Source organism: Oryza sativa, chromosome 5 (assembly GCF_034140825.1).
Source record: "Oryza sativa Japonica Group chromosome 5, ASM3414082v1".
Classification (NCBI taxonomy): Eukaryota; Viridiplantae; Streptophyta; class Magnoliopsida; order Poales; family Poaceae; genus Oryza; species Oryza sativa.
In genome coordinates, this window is record NC_089039.1 from 841,394 (window position 1) to 861,304 (window position 19,911).

Here is a 19,911-nt window from a genome sequence, read left to right on the forward strand (position 1 = left end):
TGTGCACGTATGTCCAGTTATGTGTAATATGTGAAACCCCGCATGTTGCTACGGGAGTTTAGTATGATAACAATAAGTAAAAATAATGTGTAAGATAGCTAGACGATATAATTAGTTTACATAAGTTGATGTGTTTTCCGATAATTTAAATGGTATGTAGAATGATAATTCAAATGTAAAAGTAAGGTAATGTGACTTTATGTGAGAAGAAAAGGAGTGAGATAATTTGGACCATAGATTAAAAATATTTAATATTTAGGATGAAATATGGTCAAACCTTTTAAATTCCAAGCATTAATATTAATGCTCAAATGCTTAGTAGTTTTAAAAGAAGAAATGATATACTACCTCTATTTTTTAATATATGACACCATCGACTTTTTAACAAACATTTGTCCATTCATCTTATTCAAATTCTTTTATGCAAATATAAAAAAAAATAAGTCATGCTTAAAGAATATTTGAAGATAAATCAAGTCACAATAAAATAAATAATAATTATATGTATTTTTTGAATAATACAAATGGTCAAATGTATCCCAAAAAGTCAACGGTGTCATATATTAAAAAACGGAGGTGGAGTACGTAGATTTTCCGTGAAAAATACTTCACAAATCTTTACTATTATAAAAATTAAAAATGTTTTTGCCGGTATTTTGGTACGTCATCCGTGTATGAGTCGGTTTTTAAGTTCATTTGCTTTTGAAAATACATATCCGTATTTGAGTCGGTTTTTAAGATCGTTCACTTTTTAATCTGTTTAAAAAAAACTCGCATTCTAACTTGAGACGATCGGACTCCTAACTACAGCTCATGATTTTTTAAAAATATATATATCCAAGTGAACTCTCATAGTTAATTTTATCTTAACTAAATCATATAATAATAATGAGATTAAAATAGACTTCACCCGTTACAACGCACGGGTATTTTTTTCTAGTACCATAAACTTATAAAATTAATTGCGGTAATCTTCAATCGAACTTTCAAAAATTATTCCTATTTAACATCATTATATGGACTGGAGGAGTACGTGTTGATCAAGCTCAGAAGGCAGCAGAGAAGATCCAAAGGTATCTATCTAGCTAATTGCTCTCGCCGGCCGGTAAGTTATTAATGGAAATTCGGAGCTTAGCCGCGTTGGACCCGAGTTAATTAGCTAGCTAAGAGTTAGTGTGTAGTGTATAGCATGATGTTATTAGTCGTTTGGGTTTAACGGCGCCGCTAATAGCATCTCTCTCTTCTAGAATTAGCAATGCTCGATCATCGTCTTCCAGCTCTAGCATCGTCGTCGTCTTCTTCTTCAGTAGGAGGAAGCATATACCAGCAGCTGCAGGCAGTTAAAGCTATAAGGTTCACCATGCCATACCTCAAAGGTAGTCACATGGTGGATGGTGCGACCTTTTCTCACGCAAAAATTTAAAGTTTTTTTTGTCTCCTCCGCCGCTCTCATCTCTCTCTCTCTCTCTCTCATCAAAGAAATGGAGGAAACAAACAAACAACATATAAATTCATGTACTCTCTGCTAGCTCAGCTAATGAACGATGTCAACCATCCACACACCAGCCGGCTACTTGTAATTAATAGTACACATGCTGGTTCTTGAAACGTGGTTGATAGTGCAGTGATAAGGGATATGTGGTTTTAACCTTGAGATCCGGCGTTCAATCTTTAACATGCTCACAATTGAACGTTTCTCTCTCTCCAAAATCTCAAATTTTTCATACACATGCAGTCCAGGACGGATCGATCTACAAAAGAAATAGTAAGGTGTGTTTAACAAACTAGACGAATCTTCAATCTCTTCTTTTATATATGTTCGGCAGAAAATGTTAGTGAAGCTTTCACAGTCCTAGCATCAGTAGTGACTAGTGAGGCCTCGAGGCCTCCTCACTCCGCTCCCACGGCAGACCTGTTATTGCATACTTTCTCTATCCAAAAATAAAACTAATTCTATCTTTTTTTTTGAACGACTCACACGAGACGATGCGAAATTCTATTGATAGAGCAGGAAAAAATTACAAGATTACAACCCTGGAGGGTCATAACCAGGAGAAAGAAAAAAATATACCACCACCCACACACCGGCAGCGCCAACACACACGACCAGGAGAAGGTTAGCACCAGACCGGCCGCCGCTAGACCAACAAAGGAACACAGACGAGATCGCCCTACAGCAAGGGGGTGCCAAAACGACGTCTTCAAAAAGAGAAGCGACGGAAGACCGCCGCTGCCGTCCATCAGGGCTCAAAGGAGCCAAGACTGGGCTTTCGCCCGGCAATCACCCTTGAGGGGTGAGACAGCACGACAACACCCTCAGGAGGGGGAATTCATCGTTGTCGGTCCGGCCAAGGCCGGGCAGGGTTTTCACCCGCCGCTCACCACCTACAAATCTACGGCTGATGCACTAATGCTCCACCACCACTCAAACTCTGCCGACATGTGGGGCCCCTGCACCGACGCCCCCGCCGGCCAGCCTTCGTGTGCCGAAGACTGCGCCACACCCACCGGCAGCTCCACCACGCACCGAGGTCGCCTCTTCCACCGCCGGCCACGCCTCTCGCGCCAATCCGGCCTCCTTCCATCGGCTGCGCCTCTCGTGCCAAGCCGGCCTCCATCTCCACCGCCCGCGCCTCTCGCGCCGAACCGGCCTCCGCTGCCATCGGCTACGCCACTCTGCGTCCAGCCGGTCTCCGACCCCTCCTCCAAACGATGCTGCGCCGGCCGATGCAGTCGTCTGCCACACCCTCGGCAAGCCGTCCGAGGCCGCCATGCCTCCTCCCACCACCGTCACGGTCACCACCTCACCGTCACCTCACACCCAACTCCTTCCCCGCCTGGATATACATGTGTCTAATTCTATCTAGCTATAAATTAACCTGGATATACTCCTTCCCCGTCACCTCACACCCAACTCCTTCCCCGCCTAGATATACACCCAACTTCTTCCTCACCTCCAAACTAATTCTATCTAGCTATAAATTAACCTGGATATGCATGTGTCTAGATACATAGCCAGAGTTTATTTTTTCTTTTTTTGGACGTAGGGTTTATATACGGACGCGAAGGTTTAATTTGGTTTGGTTTGGACGAGCTAGCACTGTAGACTGTACATGCACGGCCGGCGACTAGCTAGAGCTATTGCAGCTGCATTCATAATGTCGGCATGAACAAATACGTACACTACTGTCTATATAGTGTCCTCCTCTGTTTAATTTTGTTGCTTGTGTTCAATGAATTATGTCCATTGTTACTTACTCTCTCCATTCCATAAAAAACAAATCTAGCACCGGATATAACATATTCTAGTACGATGAATCTGGACAGATATATATTCAGATTCGTAGTACTAGGATGTGTCACATCCGGTACTAGATTGGTTTTTTATGGGATGGAGAGTACTTATTGGCTTGGCTAAACACGTAAGATCAGCCGATAGATAGATAATACTCCCTCCATCTTTAAATATTTGACGCTGTTGAACTTTTTTTACATGTTTGACCGTTCGTCTTATTCAAAAACTTTTGTGAAATATGTAAAACTATATGTATACATAAAAGTATATTTAAGAATGACTCAAATGATAGGAAAAGAATTAATAATTACTTAAAATTTTTGAATAAGACGAACGGTTAAACATATTTTAAAAAGTAAACGGCGTCAAATATTTAGAAATGAAGGGAATATATATATATACACACACATCCACAGGCGAGCTAGCTGATGAGGTGGCTATTTGCCAGATAATGTACATGTCCAGTTTTGTCCAAGGTCAACTCTATGCCTTTGTTGCATATGCCTGTCGATGACTGTGTGTGTACCTTGATCATGTCCTCTTTAATTTGTCTATATTTGCTTCATTTCCCACGTTATATAAACTTTCTGTCGATTATTCTTTGATCCTTTTCCCCGTCTTAATTTCTTCTCAGGACATATTTTTTTAACACAATCTCCTCGTAGTTATGTCAAATATATTTATAATCCAACGAAGTATATATACGTATAAGCAGTGATAGTTAATTGTGTATGAAAACTCGTTTTTGCTACGACTCCGGTGGATATTGCTTACACTGGGACTATCATTTATACATACGATGTATTGTCTTTGGAAGTCGATCTTTAGCATAACATGCATGGAGATAATTCACTAAAACGATAGCCGTTGTACCTTAGCTTGTACGCGTAAAGTATATAGATTATGCGATTAATCGGTGCATTTTTAAAGATTATGTGATAACTATGGTTTAGCTGGCTCTACATTATCTATGGTGTTAACTAATTATTAACCAAAACACACATATATTATATACGAATGGAGTATGTTACTAGATTTTTTTTTCCTGAAAAAATTAAGAAAAAACAAACATGCATGTCGAGACAACTTTCGCGATTGTGAGGACACGAGGCAGCAAGTCATTGTCCTGACATGCCTCTCTACGATCGATATAATTTAATTATCCTGCATTAATTAGCTAGTTTAATTCTGTGCTCTTTCATGACCCCTGAACGTTAAGTGTACCTGGACTTGTAACCCAGGTTGTTAATCATTTGGCTTCAGATACCTTTCGGGTTTGTTGGTTTTTTTAATTGGGAAATGGACAGTGTCGATCATATGTACGCACAATTAACATATTATGCTCCACATCGATCTCTACACAGATTTGTCTTAAACAAAAAAACAGATATGCCACATAAGAGTATTTAAAGTGTACACACCAGGGAACTGACACGCAGTTTTTCTCGTACTTGTGTGCTAGTCAATGTTCACACTACTTTATGCTTAACAAATTTAAATTTTAAATACTGGGAAAAATAAATAAATAGAACAGCCAACCTAGCTTTGAAAAGGGAAACATAAATATGCGCCATATATAGTAATACAACTCCACAACAACAATCAAAAGTAATTTCAATATCTTCCCCAAATAATTAACCTACTATATAAGTAGAGAGACAGTAATAAGTTGCCAAAATTATGAGGGTTAATGAAAGTATTTACTGTGCATGCATGCATGGAACCTGAATTACAGACAGAAGAATATTCCTTCCATGCTAAGATGAGCAACGACCCACATATAAGGCCATAATCTAATGTGGTGCAGTAATTAATACTATAATTAATAGTACGTGCACTGCACAGTCTGCACGGTAAAAATCAAAGTAGTACTCTTGCATAGGGTTTTGATAGTCAATAGAAAAATGAAAAAAAAATTAGTCAGTGTAAATTATTGGACCAGCTATATATCTTATGGCCACATTTTTTAAATAAAAACAATGAAATCATTTTAAAATTGTAAATTACAAATTTTAAAAGTGACCATGTAAATATTGTAAATATATATAATTACATTATATTTTTTCAAATACGCACTATATATATAAGAAGAGAATTAGGCTTTAAATTAATTGATTAACTACTCAGAAGTGACAGGTAAGATATATATAAACATATATACTTATTAAAATTAGCTATAAAATTAATCTAGTTATTTCTATCTTTTCATGTGCATATATACCAAAAATTAATGGGGTAATTGTAAAATCCATCCTAGAAGTCACTTGACTAACATTTTTTTTTCATTTTTCACTCCTACCCATATGTTCTTTTATTGCAAATGCCCACCCACACTTAATTTTGTTGCAAGACCACCTTAGTGTGCATATGCTTAACCGAATCTGCTCGTTAACACTGATGTAGAGCCAACACAGGCTAAACTAGGCAATTAAATCTTGTCAAAGTATTTGTGTTGGACTTATTCTTCACGTTTCATTGAAGTTTTTTTATGCACATAGCAAAACTGGTACAACAACATTTAAGCTCTTATCAGCAATTCTATTTATGCAATATCCAAAAAAAAGTGTCAAACTATACTCCTAGAAGTATTTAATTTTGGTAAAGATCATGTAGTTGCCTCACAGTTTATGATAACGTATCGATTTGGTTAAACACGTGCGCACTAGGGTGATTTTTTTGAACAAAACCAGGTAGGGAGTGGACATTTATAATAAAAATAACTTATGGGGTGGAAAATGTCAAACGTCAAGTGACTTTTGAGGTGGTTTTGTAATTTTTCCAGAATTAATTTTGTAAATATATGGAAAATTATGTGACATAATAATCCGTGCATGTTTCCTAACTCTCAGATAATAGAGGATCAACCGCATGCATACATACAGATGATAAGCCCTTAATCAAAATTAAAAATCCTTTTCCAGTCAAACCGACATGTACACTGTATAATACGAGAAACACTAGAGCACATACTATATACTGGCAGAAAATACCAAGAAAAAAACAGAGAAAAATACTGTGGAGACTTGAAAGAGAGAGAAGAGGAAGAATCATCAATTTCAGGTAGTCTGTAGAGGGGTAGCCCCATGAGACTTGTAAATAAGGAAAGAAGCAAAGACTTTGTCCACGCCATCCTCCAAGTCTCCAAACCTACACAAAGAGACACAAAAGTGGTTGGGACCCACCACCCCCATTGCATTTTTTTTTTCTCTCCTCTTCTCCTAACTTTTCTTTTTCCTTTTCCCCTTTTTTTTTATCTCTCTTCCCTTGGAAAGTAGTAGTAGTATCTTTGTATAGGAAATGTGTGCACAGATGGCAAGAGATGATAGGAGGAATGCACATTCCATATACTTTAATCCCCTGATTTTTCTCCTCCTCTCCCACAACCTCTTGCTACTAATCTTCTTCTTCTTCTTCTTCACAAAAACCTCCTCCTGTGATTAGTAAACAAAACAAACCAAGAGAGACCATCATCTGCTAGCTTAGAACTCCTATATATACATTTTCTCTGAATCTCTCTGCACCCAAAAGCCTCCTTCTTCTTCACTTGTCCTTGTTTCTCCCAAATCAAGAAGCACACACGTACGAGAGAGAGAGAGCAAGAAAAGGGGAGGAGGAAGAGATCATCAGATCGATCAGCGTGTGGCCAGGAGAAAGAGAAAGAGGAAGAGGAAGAGGAAGAGGAGAAGAGGAGATGGCAATGGAGCCGCTGCCACTCGGATTCGGAGACGGCCTGGACGCCACGCTGCTCTCCTCCCTCTGGGCCTTCCAGGATGATCTGCAGCCGCAAGAGGTAATTAATTGATTTGGCAAACATCGTCTTTGATCTCCAGCCGTCTTGTTTCTCTCCGGTGAACCCAAACGGAAGAAAGATTTCTGAGCACCGCATTTCTTGGCCGGCCATGGCCGCCGCCGCCCGGCCGGCCGGCGGCGAAATGCGTGTATGAGTTTGCTGTTCTTGGAGTCGTAGCGGATGGGGGCGAATCATCGATGTGTTGTCTTGTCCCTCTCATCCTTTCTCTCTCTCTCTCTCTCTCTCTCTCTCTGCGTGTTTGTCGTGGTCAAGACGGGTTAGGCAAGCTTGGGGACTCGCGACGCCATGGCTGACGTGCTGGAATTCTTCTCCTTTTCCATCACTAGTTTTGCTTCTTCTTCTTTCTTCTTTCTTCTTTCTTGTGGAAAATTCACTCCAAGAAGAAGACTCACTTCTTGTAACTTGTCTTTGGTTCGGTTCACAGAAGTACTAGTAGAATACAATTTCAGGTTTGGTTTGGTTCACTTTTTTTCTTTTTCAACAAAAGTTTGGCACTGTAGTGAGATGCTGTACAATGATGTTGTTTTTTTTTCTTTTCCTCCGGTCCCTATGAGGAGAGAGAAACAGAGAGAGAGAGAGAGAGAGTGATTTGTTTTTGTATATAATTATATTTTTTCCAAGCATGCATTGGACTGATTCCCCAAGTGAAGTGGTGGTTGCATGATGCAATCATTTGGAAGGGATCGAAATCATTTGCCCTCTGGATCATGCTCATGCATCCATCTCATCTCCTCCCTGCCCTTCCATTACCTTGTGTCTCCTCATCATCAACTCTACTATTAACTCCTAATCTCTCTGCTTAATCACTTCGTTAATCCTCTGGTGACTAATTGCAATTATCCATCCAAGAAAGTATAATTGATAGTACTAGTATATTTTGATGCAAAAAAATAAAAATAAATTGAGGTTGCTGACTGAATATATGGTGGTTAATGATTCAGAGCATGGAGGAGCTGAAGCAGAGCTTGATGGCGACAACGCTGGAGCTGGACGCGGCGAAGGAGGAGCTCAAGAAGAAGGAGCAGAGCATCGCCAAGCTCGCCGACCTCGTCCGCCATGTCGCCAAGGAGCGCGACGACGCGCGCGACCAGCTGCAGCGTCTCCTCGCCGCCGCGGCCGCCAAGCCGCCGCCGCTCGTCACCTCCAGCGTCACCGACTCCGACGGCGGCAGCCTCGTCTCCTCCCCCGCCGCCGACAACCCCTTCTTCGACCCCGTCACCTCCTCCGACAAGCGCTGCTGCGCCATCGCCAGCCCGCCTCCCGCCGCCAAGCAGCAGCACGCCGCCGCCGCGGGCGCCGACGCGGTGCTCGACATGCTCGCCATGAAGAAGCCGCTGCCGCAGAGGGGCAGGCTGCTCCAGTCCGTCATGGAGGCCGGGCCGCTCCTGCAGAACCTGCTCGTCGCCGGCCTTCTCCCGCGGTGGCGCAACCCGCCGCCGGTCGCGCTCGACACGCTCCCCGTCGGCGTCCGGGCCGGTGGCGCCGTCTACCCCGGCGCGTCACTCTCGCCCGGGATCACCTCCTCCGCGGCGGTGATCGGCTACGGCGGCGGCGCCAATGCCTGCGGGAAGAGGCCCATGGCGGCGGCGGCGGCGGCGGTGGCGGCCAGCTGCTCGCCGGCGGCGTTCAGCGCCAAGCGGCATCGGCTGCACTGACCGTCCGATCCGATGCTGTCGTGTGCACGGGATCGGACGGCTGTCGTGCGTCCAGCTTACGACCGGTTGGTTCGTTAGGTGGTGGTCGTGTGGCCCACCTGTCAGTGACAAGGGATTGCCATTGAGGGCCCACTTGTCAGTGACATGTGATTACCATTGAGGGCGAGCGAATATTTGCATGAACCAAAAACATTAGTAGATGCTAACTGCTTAGTGTTAAGAGTCGTCATGATAGAATTATTATAGAGTTGATCCTGCTTAATTATGATGTAAATAGGAAGTTAGTATCAAATTTTAATTAAACCTGTTCCTTGCTCTCTTTTTTTATTTTTTGTTTTGACGTTTCAACTTGTGAGTGAGTGATCGAGGGTGTTCATAGTGTGACATGGTAGTAATTCTTGCTTTGCAGTGAGATAAAGAGATTGTTAGGTTTATCGAGTTCATTCATGCCCTTGGCTTGGCTGGAATCGGAATTTTATTTATCCTTTTGGTAGAGAGCTTATTCATTCTTGATATGCTCTCTGCACATTGATGTATGCTAGTATCCATCTACTTTGGATGTTACAACTTGCAGAGTAATTTATGATACATCCTCAGCATGTCTAATGTAGCATGTTTTGATCAAATTAGCAACAATGGACGACAAATTTAAGGCAATCATGCAAAATTCAAAAGGAAAAAAAAATCTGGTGTTCTGACGAACATTAGCAAAAACTTCCATTGGAAATTACTGTTTGTTTAATCTTCAAGTTTCAGAGTTGCTACTCCCTCCGTTTCACAATGTAAGACTTTCTAACATTGCCTATGTACCCATAGATGTTAATGAATCTAGACATATATATGTGTTTAGATTCATTAACATCTAAATGAATGTGGGTAATGCTAGAAAGTCTTGCATTATGAAACGGAGGAAGTACTTATCAAGCATTAATATAGGGGATTGCACTTACTGAAACTTAGGCCATGTTCATCAGCAATGGGTAGTGACTGCCACAGAAGGTGCCAAATTTCAGTTGGAAAGGATTTCATAAACTAATTAACAGGTGTTCAAAAGAGAAGAGACAAATCTGTTATCCTTTGCCATTGTTCTTCCTGGAAACATGAGGCTTGTTCCCATGCATCTCTTTCATTTATGGAGCAGAACATGGGTGACCAACTGCTTTGAGCACCCAAATCCATTGCATATGTCCCAACATCATCTTTTTCAACACAAAGGAGCTCACTCCAAGAAAACTCTCCTTGACTAGGCCACTTCTTTTTCCAGTGTAAGATAATCCATAACTGCTCCTTTGTAATTAATTAATTAATCCTGGTAGATTAGCCTGTTAGGTCTCACATGAGCAGATAAGAGGGGATTTCTTACTTCCTACTCCTAATCACATGCAAGTAAAACAGTTCAGAGTACAATAAGGATTTTATCCCCAAAAAATAACTTGCAGACTAGAGATAGATATTCCTAAATGCACTGGATACAAACTGATAAACTGCATGGGTATTTTCATATTAAAGCATACAAAAATTACATGTGTTCCATTACATACAGAGTAAACCTTCTACCATTTTCATTAGAGGAAAACTTAATTTAGTCAGTGCATGATCTACAAACTAACCACATCACCATTCAAAGGTAGCTTTCGCCGAAAAATTATACAGTTTAATCAAATGATTGAGATATCCAATGTAATGTATACTACTACATAGTACTAGTGGCCTAGCAACATCAGCAGGCAACTGCTGTCCCTGGGAGTACAGAATTGAGTCAGGATGATAGAAGCTGCTGCTAATCCATTGATGCTGATGCCTAATACTTTCATCAATTCCTAGGTCCTTTGCATTAACTAGTTCACATGCATGATTGATACAGCCTAAACAGAGACTTTACCTGAATTGCAAACAAGATAGCACAGTTAAATGTAATTCAGGAGGCAAGTAACAATTGATGGGAGATGGTCCCCATAAGGCACTCCCAGAAAATTACCAATCCCAAACTGTCCAGTAGCATCAATCAATCAAGGCGGGCTAGCACATGATAAGAGATGATGAATTTTCAGCCGACACAAGCTTGGATCAAACCTGGGTAGAAACACACTGCTTTCGGCCTTTCATGTCATCATTTACTTGTTTCAGTGAGCAGGAACATCCTGTAATTCAATCATGCCAACTCCATTACGTGCTGTCCCTGTGAGTACAAACGGAGCATAATGCAGCATGTTATTTCTTGCATATTGACATCGATGTAAGGTAGTTTGTAACATAATTTTCTAGACCACATACTTTCATACTTTGAGATATTTTTTGGCCCATTATGCTAACTAGTCCCATAGGCATGCCTGGTACTACATCCTAAACAGCTTAACATAAACTCCAATAGCATTGCACAAATGGAAGCATATATCCGTGATGTGCTAGTAGTGAGAAGGTGAAACAAAACTGCTGAATAATTTGTTTATATAAGCAGAAGTATGAAATCAGCTAGATTAATCAATTTCCAGGAGCTGTCAAAGTGAACCTCACTTCATGTTAAATATTAGAAATTGATTCGACATCTTCCTGTTACACAGGAGCAAGGCATGTTTAAATTCCTATTGAAGGCCACGGCTAAATCATAAATCAAAATGTGCACCCGTCAATCTGCCATTTTTTTTGGCCTTTGTACCTTCTCTGAGGACCTTTAGGCGTCATAAATGGCACTCACAGAACCTAAGGAAGCAGGAAAGAGATTCTGCTTCATGTAAGTTGCTTTTACAGAAGTTTGCAAGTTTTATTACTCTAACGATAGCATATTCTGAATACTTCTTTTTGGCGGGGAGCATGTTCTGAATACTTGATGCACCTACAGCTGTGGGACTGCGGCCCAGTAAATTTCCTTCGGTTCTGTACTTCTGTAACCATATGAGGAAACGTGTGCAGCTTCTTCAGTATGACAAAAGCCAAAAGTCCCACAAAACATTGTTAGCATCTCATGACATGATGGCAGAACTACCACTTAATTTGTGTTTATTCATAAATTGATAAAGGAAATATCATTAAAGAAATGGAATATAACAGAAAGAAACAAAACAAACCACATGAAAATCCTAATACGAAGCGTTAAAACAAAACCAGGAAATTGATGCTATCCGCACTAGAGCATTTCTGCTAATCAGCAAATAAATGACTGAAGTTTTGAGTTTAGAACTGAACATCAAGAATCTACCCTGATGGACAGTTGAATTTGTGAGGCAAAATAAACTGTAGGCAACTTTTTGGTTTCAGTCCGTAACCTAACAAGGCACAGGAGAATCCAGTACTATAATACCAGCTTTAGAACATAGCATGTGAATACTTATACGAGTGATTTGTTTTCCAAGCCTAGCATTCTACAATGTAATTGTATTTTCTATTAATCTGAAAGTGCGTCCTGTTCCATAAGCCTCTACGGCAGCACTGTTACGTAGCAATCTCTATATTTTCGCATCTCTGTATATTACGTAGCACTAATAATCAGAACCAAGATAGTCCTAGTTATACCAACAGAATACATGCAAAATTGGTGAAACTGAATAATCATACCGAATGACGAAATTGCATAGCAAAGCTTCAGAAAAAGAAGATACATACCCATCGACGGAGAAGAAGAAGCATGAGCCGGCCTCCTCCACGCGTGGCCCTGCATCTTCCCCTCCATGAGCCGGCCGGTCTCCTCCGCCGCCGCGGATTCCCATCGAGCTCTCTACACAAAGTCCGGTGGGCGGTGGCGGTGGCGGTGGCGGCGCCGCCGTGGGTGGGATCGGCGAAATGGGAAGGGGAGAGGAGGAGGGAGACGAAGCCTTGGGTGGGCCGTGGGCTTTGTCCCCAACGCGGCCCACCAACCAGATCCCAGGGCCCACCTTGTCAGTGAGTCACGGAGACCGTTTCTCCCGCTTCGAATAGCCTCGCCTTTGGCGCCGCCGACGCGTAACCACCTCAACTAACTAACTCTCCCCTTCTCCTCCATCTCCGTCTCCGTCGCCGCCGCCGCCACCGCCGCCGCGATCTCCGGCCATCGAATGGAGGTGTTCCAGGTGGCGCACTTCGTGCGTCTGCGCTCCTCCGTCCGCAGCAGCAGGTACCTCGCCGCGGCCGACGACGGGACGAGCGTCTTCCTGTGCGGCCGCCGCGGGGTGCACAACGCGGTGTGGGCCGTCGAGCCGGTGATCGGCGTCATACCGGGAGCCAGCGCGGGGCCCTACGTCCGCCTCCGCGGCGCGTACGGCCGGTACCTCGTGGCGACCAACTACGGCGCCGGGAGGGGGCCATCCGACGGGGTCGTCGCCGAGCAGCGCGACCTCGGCGTCCGCCCAACGCCGCCGGGGTACCTGTGGCAGGCGTTCCGCCGGCGCGACTCCTTCGTCCTCCGCAACGGCGCCGGCCGGTACCTCCGCGCCAACGGCAGGTTCCGCAGGTGGCACAAGGACGTCTCCGTCGCCGGCGACAACGCCAGCACGATGATGCAGTGGAGGGTGGAGGTCGTGCCCCCCATGGCCTCTCGCCCTTCCCTCGTCGACCTACCGGCCCAGGTAAACCTCATGTGTAGAAACTATAATCTACTAACATGAGTGCTTAGTCTAAACATGATCACCCTAATGCGGAATTTTTAGGGTTACTGACCGTTGTTTAAAACCATTGATGCAATTCTCTTTCTTCCCTCTGCAATGTCGTCAACAGGAGTGGAAGTAGAGGACGAAGTCCCTCGAACAGCTCCGGTGATCATCGGCATAGGGGAAGTAGTCGTAGCAGTAAGAACGCCGGCTTGATCCCGAAGGGGTCACCGGCGATCACTTGTGGGGTAGCGGCGGCCTTCCGGTCGCCACCTATATTGTCCCGGAATTTTCACACGTTTCCCCTCCAGCACCTATGTTGATCGGGTTTAGGGTTTGGTTGTCGGGGAGATTGAGTCTTGGGTCAGCCTCCCTTTTATATTTAGCGCTGTAGGAAATCGGAGGTAACTAAAAAGGAAATAAATTGGGCACCACCGATCACGACGCGTAGTTAATCGGGAATTAAAACAAACTAGGAAGGTAGCCCGCGTGAATACGCGGGCATGCGTCGTACACTAAGTTTGAGACACTTGTAAGAGCGAAATATTAACCGAAGAACATCTATCACGATTTCTCCGTAAATTGTTTTAGTCGGCATTAATTGCTTTTATAATTTTTAACCTATTAGCTTTATATTATATCATATTTAAGTAATACTATCTATAAACAAATTATTTATAATCTTTTTCATCATTTAAAAAGAAGGTAGACTTATTTTTTTTTAGAAAACATGTCAACGAAAAGTAAGTGTAAAGTAAAAGTAAGGTATTTTTTAATTGCATATATATTATCATGGTTTATTCGAGGATGAATTGGGTGGGACGTGAACCTCCACTAAATGTATGGGTTTATATAGCCTAATATGATAGATGTAGTTTGACAACCAGTCCATCTTATGAACATTTCATGTAGAGTGGGTCAGAGGTTCCACGCCAGCTAACGTGAATACGATAACGACGAAATATAATTGCACAATAATACTTTTGAAATGTGATGTACCATGAATACACGCTTTTTTTTTCTTATATAAGATAGATCTAACGGTTAGAAATAATATTTCCACCGGTTTAAAAGTCATAGGAGTATTTCAGAAATGTAGCTTAAATATTATGGTTGTTTTAATATCCAACATTATTACGAAGTGAATGTAGCTCAATTGGTTAGGTTCTCTGTGGTGGAAATTTGCCCACTCGGGTGCAAGTCCTAGACTTGACAAATTCTTTCAATGGGAGGCGACGTACCCGTTGACAGTGAGGTGCGTGGCAACTTCATCAATGTCAAAATATGTCAGTCTAATCTCTCAGAAGTACTCATAGAGGTATATGCATGTGTGCATTAATAGAGGGTAAGTGTGTGCGCGTTGTGAGTTTTTGCGTTTGTACTTAGTTTCTAAAAATATCAAACATTATATATTGTTTCTCTTTTAATTTAAGAGATAAAACAATCGGGAGTGGATGATAGTATTTGTTCATGGGAGGGTGAGGAGGTGGTGAAGATTTTATTTTTCTATTTTTCTAAATGATTTAAGTGAAAGCCGATGATGGGGTGTTTCATTTTTTCTAAGAATTTCTATGGTTTTTCCTGTTTTCATAGGAGGTGACACATGGCGACTTAAGATTTTTTAAAAAATAATAGATCTAATAGTTAAAAATAATAGATACGTCAATGTAATTACTATTTATTACAACTTTACGACATATTATACGGTGATTTATGAGCGCTCTAGAGCGTGTTTAATTGACTTTTGTTACATACAATGAATGATTTAGTATAACATAATACATATGTACAATTAATTTTCCGTTGTTATTTAGTTGCCATGTTAACTTCTATGTAGTAAAATATAGTTAATGTGATCTTGATTGATTGATTTATTTATTTATTTATAAATAAAACTATAAATATTTATAAAAAACATACTTTTTTATACCCGGAAGGTATGAAATAAAAGTACAAAGCCATCGGCAAGTATATCTATGTACTATATACTAAAAGATCATTAAATACTGTCTAATAAAGTCATTTAAATGGTACCATAGAATATATTCTAGAGCACTTATGTAGAAGATCGATTGGCACTCTTGGATTGGATTGTTTCCTCTAACTGGCAGAACTGCATTTTTCGATCAATCACAAATAAAGATATAAAATTATAATTGTTGTGGTAGCTAGAGTCAAAAGCCGACCTTAACCAAATATGTCATTTTGGATATGTATTGGGAGTGAAAACATAAAGTAAACATCGATTGTGCCAATATAGAGCCCGAGGGGCATTGTATGTATGCACATACGTACACCATCGCCCAACATCCACCCCCTTCGCCTCATTCATGCCCTCTCCCAATGTACTGTCTCTCATGTTTTCATCCTATATTAGTCAGGAACCCTAATTTATTATAATCTTTTAAAATAAATAGCTATTTTTTATCGACTTATGTCTTTGGACCATTATTAACTATATTTGAACTTCTTAAATAAATATGTTATTTTTGGGTTATATTCTGACTATTTTCATATCATTTAAATAATTATTAGAAAATATGAAAAAAAACCAATGATATATACTTTACCTGTTGAAAATTTTTTTGTTGAATTTTCTTTACATATATGTATAATGTAGGATTTATTACTATTGAAATACCAACCAAACAGTTTCGAAAAATTCCAAAATGATTTGATAATGTTAATCTCACATAAATTAAAATTTAAATTGGATCTACTTAAAAAAACAACTAAATTACATGGTTTGCATTTTTACATAGTTCAAATTACCATTGTATATTTGTTAAGTAATATTTGATACCATAAAGTATATAGTTTGATGCGATTTTTTTTTGAAAAAATTGTTATGGAGTTAATTAATACATGTCGATGCCATTTGCCGCAATGTATTTTGTGCTAAAATATAGCGAACATAAGACATCAATGTAAAATCATAATAAAATAAATGGTAATTATGTATTTTTATTAGTAAGATGAATAATCAAACATATGCTCAAAAGTCAATAGCGAAAAAAGTAATATAAAAATATTTAGGGGTACCCTAGGTAAAAAAAATAAAAGTGGGTGAATGGGAATAGAAAAAAGAGTAAATTTCACAAAACTACACGTTTTATGGTCCAAGTTAACAGGATACCACGTCCTCATCCTAGGTGGAACGATGACGTCGTCTCACAGGTGAATCCATTCATTGATAGTTTAGTTTTGTTAAACTACACTACCAAAATATATGTACTTGAGTACCAAGTGTCAAAATGTGTATGGTTTTCTGTAATTTGGACCACAAAACGTGCAAGGAGAGGAGAGGAAGGGAGGTTTTAATCTAATCTAATGGTGCAAAATAATGGATCCACCAGTTTAAATGAAAATTGAGGGCTAGATGTTTCCCGTCTATTAAAAGGCAAATCGAAAGTTCACGTTTTTTTGTTTTATAGCACCGAAGGCGGTTTAGAAGCGTTTGTAGGAAGTTTAACGAACTTTTAGTATATAATAATAGATAGATTTAAGTAAATATATTTATATTTGTGAAGTTATATATTTTATTTTTATATTATAGAAATCATATTTTAAAGACCATTGATTTTTATATGGATGTATGTTTTTTCCAGCGAAGAATAGGAAAGCTTTATCGTTTTGCTTTCAGTCACGTGCATTTGTACGTACGGAAAGACAAGAAGTAGCGTTTACATCGTGTAGCGCTTGTATGTCAACATAAGAAAAATATTTTTTTAATAATAGATCTAATCTAATGGTATAAAATAACGGGTCCACTAATTTAAATGAAAATCAACGATAAGATTATATAGTGCCATGTGGCGACTTAGGAGTGTTTATAGGGGTACACGTGATGGCTTGAGAGCGTTTGTAGGAAGTTTAATGGACTTTTAGTATATAATAGATAGATAGATAGATAGATAGAAGATAGATAGATAGATTGGATCGCTGTGATCTCGCGCAGACAACGGGTGGAAAACGGTCTAGCATGATCTCCTCCCGGTTTTCCAAACCGAGAGATCAATTTTCCCAACATCATGTTCTTGCGTTTCTTGCATTGGTTCCTCCAATGATCGATCACATCCATGGTTTCTTTCTTGATTTCTTGAGCATTAATTGATGGGTTCTTGCACTGTGTCGCGATCCTGTTCTGTTCTGTCAGATATTGTGCTCTCTTCAATTGTTGTGTTCTTGTGATTAAACTTTCAGTGATTCTCCAGCCCTCAATCCATGAAACGTTCTTGCATTGGTTTCAATCCTCTTTCATGAGTTCTTGAATTCTTGAGCATTAGTTGCTGGGTTCTTACAGGGTGTAGCGATCATTCCAACCGAACTCCATTTCATGATCCTGTGCTATATTCAATCTATCAAACATTCTTGGATCGGTTCCAATCCCTAGCTAGATTCTTTCTCGAGTTCTTGAAAATTCTTGAGCGTTGTTAATTTCTGGTTTCTTGAAAAACTGTGTATCGATTGTTCCAAACTGAATTCCATTTCATGATCTTATACTGTTCTATCAGATATCTGTTGTCCCCAATGTGTACTCTGCTAGATTAATTCATTGTCACTGCATTGTGCGATCGATGAACAGCTGATGCACCGCACGAATCCGCCGGTGGAATCCGACCTGTCGCGGGTGATCCGGTACGTCCGAGCCGACAACGCCGGGAGGTACGGCGAGCAGGAGTGGGCGCCGGTGAGGGTGAACACCAACAACCTGACGCACCTGCGGCTGACGATGGCCGAGCGCTTGGGCCAGAACTGCGACGCCGGCCAGATCACGCTCTGCGTCCGCGCCGGCCGCTATGCCCACCTCTCCCCTCTGCTCGTCGACCTGCCCATGGGCAACAACCCCATCCACATCGTCGTGCTCAATCACGGGACACCAGGTGACTGACGAGCAGCTCACTGCCGTTTCTTTCTTTCCTCGCTGAATTTTCATTTCAGTAGCATAAGTTATACTCCCTCCGTCCCTAAATATTTGACGCCGTTGATTTTTTAAAACATGTTTGACCGTTCGTCTTATTCAAAAACTTTTATGAAATATGTAAAACTATATGTATACATAAAGTATATTTAACAATGAATCAAATGATAGGATGAGAATTAATAATTACTTAAATCTTTTAAATAAGAAGAATGGTCAGACATGTTTAAAAAAGTCAACGGCGTCAAATATTTAGGAACGGAGGGCGTATATTGTAGAATGCTCGAAGTTGCTGATTTCAGTAGTATTGTTCACTGATCACTGCTGTAATGATAGTTGGGTTGGTCAGTAGTAGAGTAGCTAGCTACAGGCATTTTGTTCTTTCTACCAGCTGCTTGCTGAATTTTGATCTTGCTTTCTTCAGCAGCGTTGTTCATTGTTGTGAGAGTATTATCATTGGTCACTGCATGATTATTCAGTTTAGGAGCATACCGTAGTCTGATCGACATTACTGATTTCAGTAGCAGTTTTCACTGATATAAAATGGGACCAATCTAGGAAGGACTAGATTGATTTTGAATTAAAAAGGGGGTGAGGCTCGAACCCGGACCGGCTAGCTCGCAGCTTGCGTTACTAGCCGGGAAGACCCGGGCCTTTCTCCAGTTTTCACTGTTGTGGGAGTACTACTTATTCAGTAGCATTGGTTACTGAATTTTCATTTTAGTAGAGTAGTTCACTTGTTTTAAGACTTGATTGTTCACTTGTTCTTATTACAAAATTGCTCACTAAGAGCAAGTTTAATAGTATAGCCAACTACTAGCTCTAATTCATCTATAGCCAATCTAATAGCTCATCTATACAATAGTTACATACTACACTATTAATATCTGGTCCCACCTGTCATATACACACTGCGTCTTGAAGTCCGTGCTACAGCTGGCTACAAATCTGTAGCCCGCTGCTTTTCTCTCTCCTTATTTATCTTCTTAAAATATATTTGTAGCTGGCTTATAGCCTGATATTGTACCTGCTCTAATTGTTGTTCTGCTCGATATCGACGAATTTCAGCGGAAAGTGCGTTGCGGTACCCCGATGTGGAAGCGTAGAGTAGCAGTAGACTTCAGCAAGGATGGACAGCTTGGACGTCCTACAAAAGTGACATCATTAAGATTTGTTTCATTCTTTTAGAAATAGTACCACTTGGATCATTGCTGAGGATCAGTTCAGTAAAGTATGAAAAAATGCACCTCTGGTGTATTCCCGAAAAGATGGTGCTAGTTTTGGTTGAAGAAAATCAACAGAGTAGTTTGCTAGTTTTACTGACAATATTCATAGAACAGGGAACAGTACAGGGCATTGACATAGAACTTTCTCTGAATATAATGATAGAATAGGTATAGTGTATTTTTGTGTCGCCTCCTTCAGGTTTAGCTTCAATCAATTGATATGTAACAATGATCTGATGCAATGCAGTTATTTAGCTCTAAATGTGTTGCTTTACATTTTGATATGGTTTCCTCCTTGAAGCAGTAGCATAGCATCTGCTCAAATGTGCCATTTTGGCAGATAAAGCCATGTGAATGTAGTGGATCTCTGTTTCTGAAGCATCATTCAGAATGACTACTACTCCTACTAAACTTACTAAACTTGAAGTTGGAGAGATTGGGAGG

General features: G+C 40.7%; 2 protein-coding genes and 1 long non-coding RNA gene across 5 annotated transcripts; 2 read left to right on the forward strand and 1 right to left on the reverse strand.

Annotated features, from left to right (window-relative positions):
• Positions 1-6,674: 6,674 nt before the first annotated feature.
• LOC4337615 (uncharacterized) lies at positions 6,675-9,208 on the forward strand. Of its 3 annotated transcripts, none has more exons than XM_015782087.3 (2): positions 6,675-7,085; positions 8,048-9,208. In XM_015782087.3, the coding sequence occupies exons 1-2, from the start codon at positions 6,987-6,989 to the stop codon at positions 8,759-8,761; spliced, it is 813 nt and encodes a 270-aa protein (XP_015637573.1). In that variant the 5' UTR covers positions 6,675-6,986; the 3' UTR covers positions 8,762-9,208. The 3 variants fall into 3 exon arrangements, with proteins under 3 accessions (XP_015637573.1, XP_015637574.1, XP_015637575.1); XM_015782088.3 differs by lacking the exon at positions 6,675-7,085 and adding an exon at positions 7,736-7,958; XM_015782089.3 differs by lacking the exon at positions 6,675-7,085 and adding an exon at positions 7,736-7,928.
• Positions 9,209-10,235: 1,027 nt separating this feature from the next.
• LOC112939073 (uncharacterized) lies at positions 10,236-12,547 on the reverse strand. The gene is made up of 3 exons (XR_010741686.1): positions 12,362-12,547; positions 10,740-10,940; positions 10,236-10,643 (listed from the first exon to the last, which is right to left on the reverse strand). It is a non-coding gene; the product is annotated as an uncharacterized lncRNA (long non-coding RNA).
• Positions 12,548-12,789: 242 nt separating this feature from the next.
• LOC107276140 (uncharacterized) lies at positions 12,790-19,729 on the forward strand. The gene is made up of 3 exons (XM_015783443.3): positions 12,790-13,299; positions 17,906-18,203; positions 19,310-19,729. The coding sequence occupies exons 1-3, from the start codon at positions 12,790-12,792 to the stop codon at positions 19,345-19,347; spliced, it is 846 nt and encodes a 281-aa protein (XP_015638929.1). The 3' UTR covers positions 19,348-19,729.
• The last annotated feature ends 182 nt before the right edge of the window (positions 19,730-19,911 follow it).

Bases quoted from the DNA above. Each gene is read 5' to 3' on its own strand.
- LOC4337615 (XM_015782087.3), top strand. From the start codon at position 6,987: ATGGCAATGGAGCCGCTGCCACTCGGATTCGGAGACGGCCTGGACGCC. The intron at 7,086-8,047 runs GTAATTAATTGA...TTAATGATTCAG, and splicing joins ATGATCTGCAGCCGCAAGAG to AGCATGGAGGAGCTGAAGCA.
- LOC107276140 (XM_015783443.3), top strand. From the start codon at position 12,790: ATGGAGGTGTTCCAGGTGGCGCACTTCGTGCGTCTGCGCTCCTCCGTC. The intron at 13,300-17,905 runs GTAAACCTCATG...ATCGATGAACAG, and splicing joins TCGTCGACCTACCGGCCCAG to CTGATGCACCGCACGAATCC. The intron at 18,204-19,309 runs GTGACTGACGAG...GACGAATTTCAG, and splicing joins GCTCAATCACGGGACACCAG to CGGAAAGTGCGTTGCGGTAC.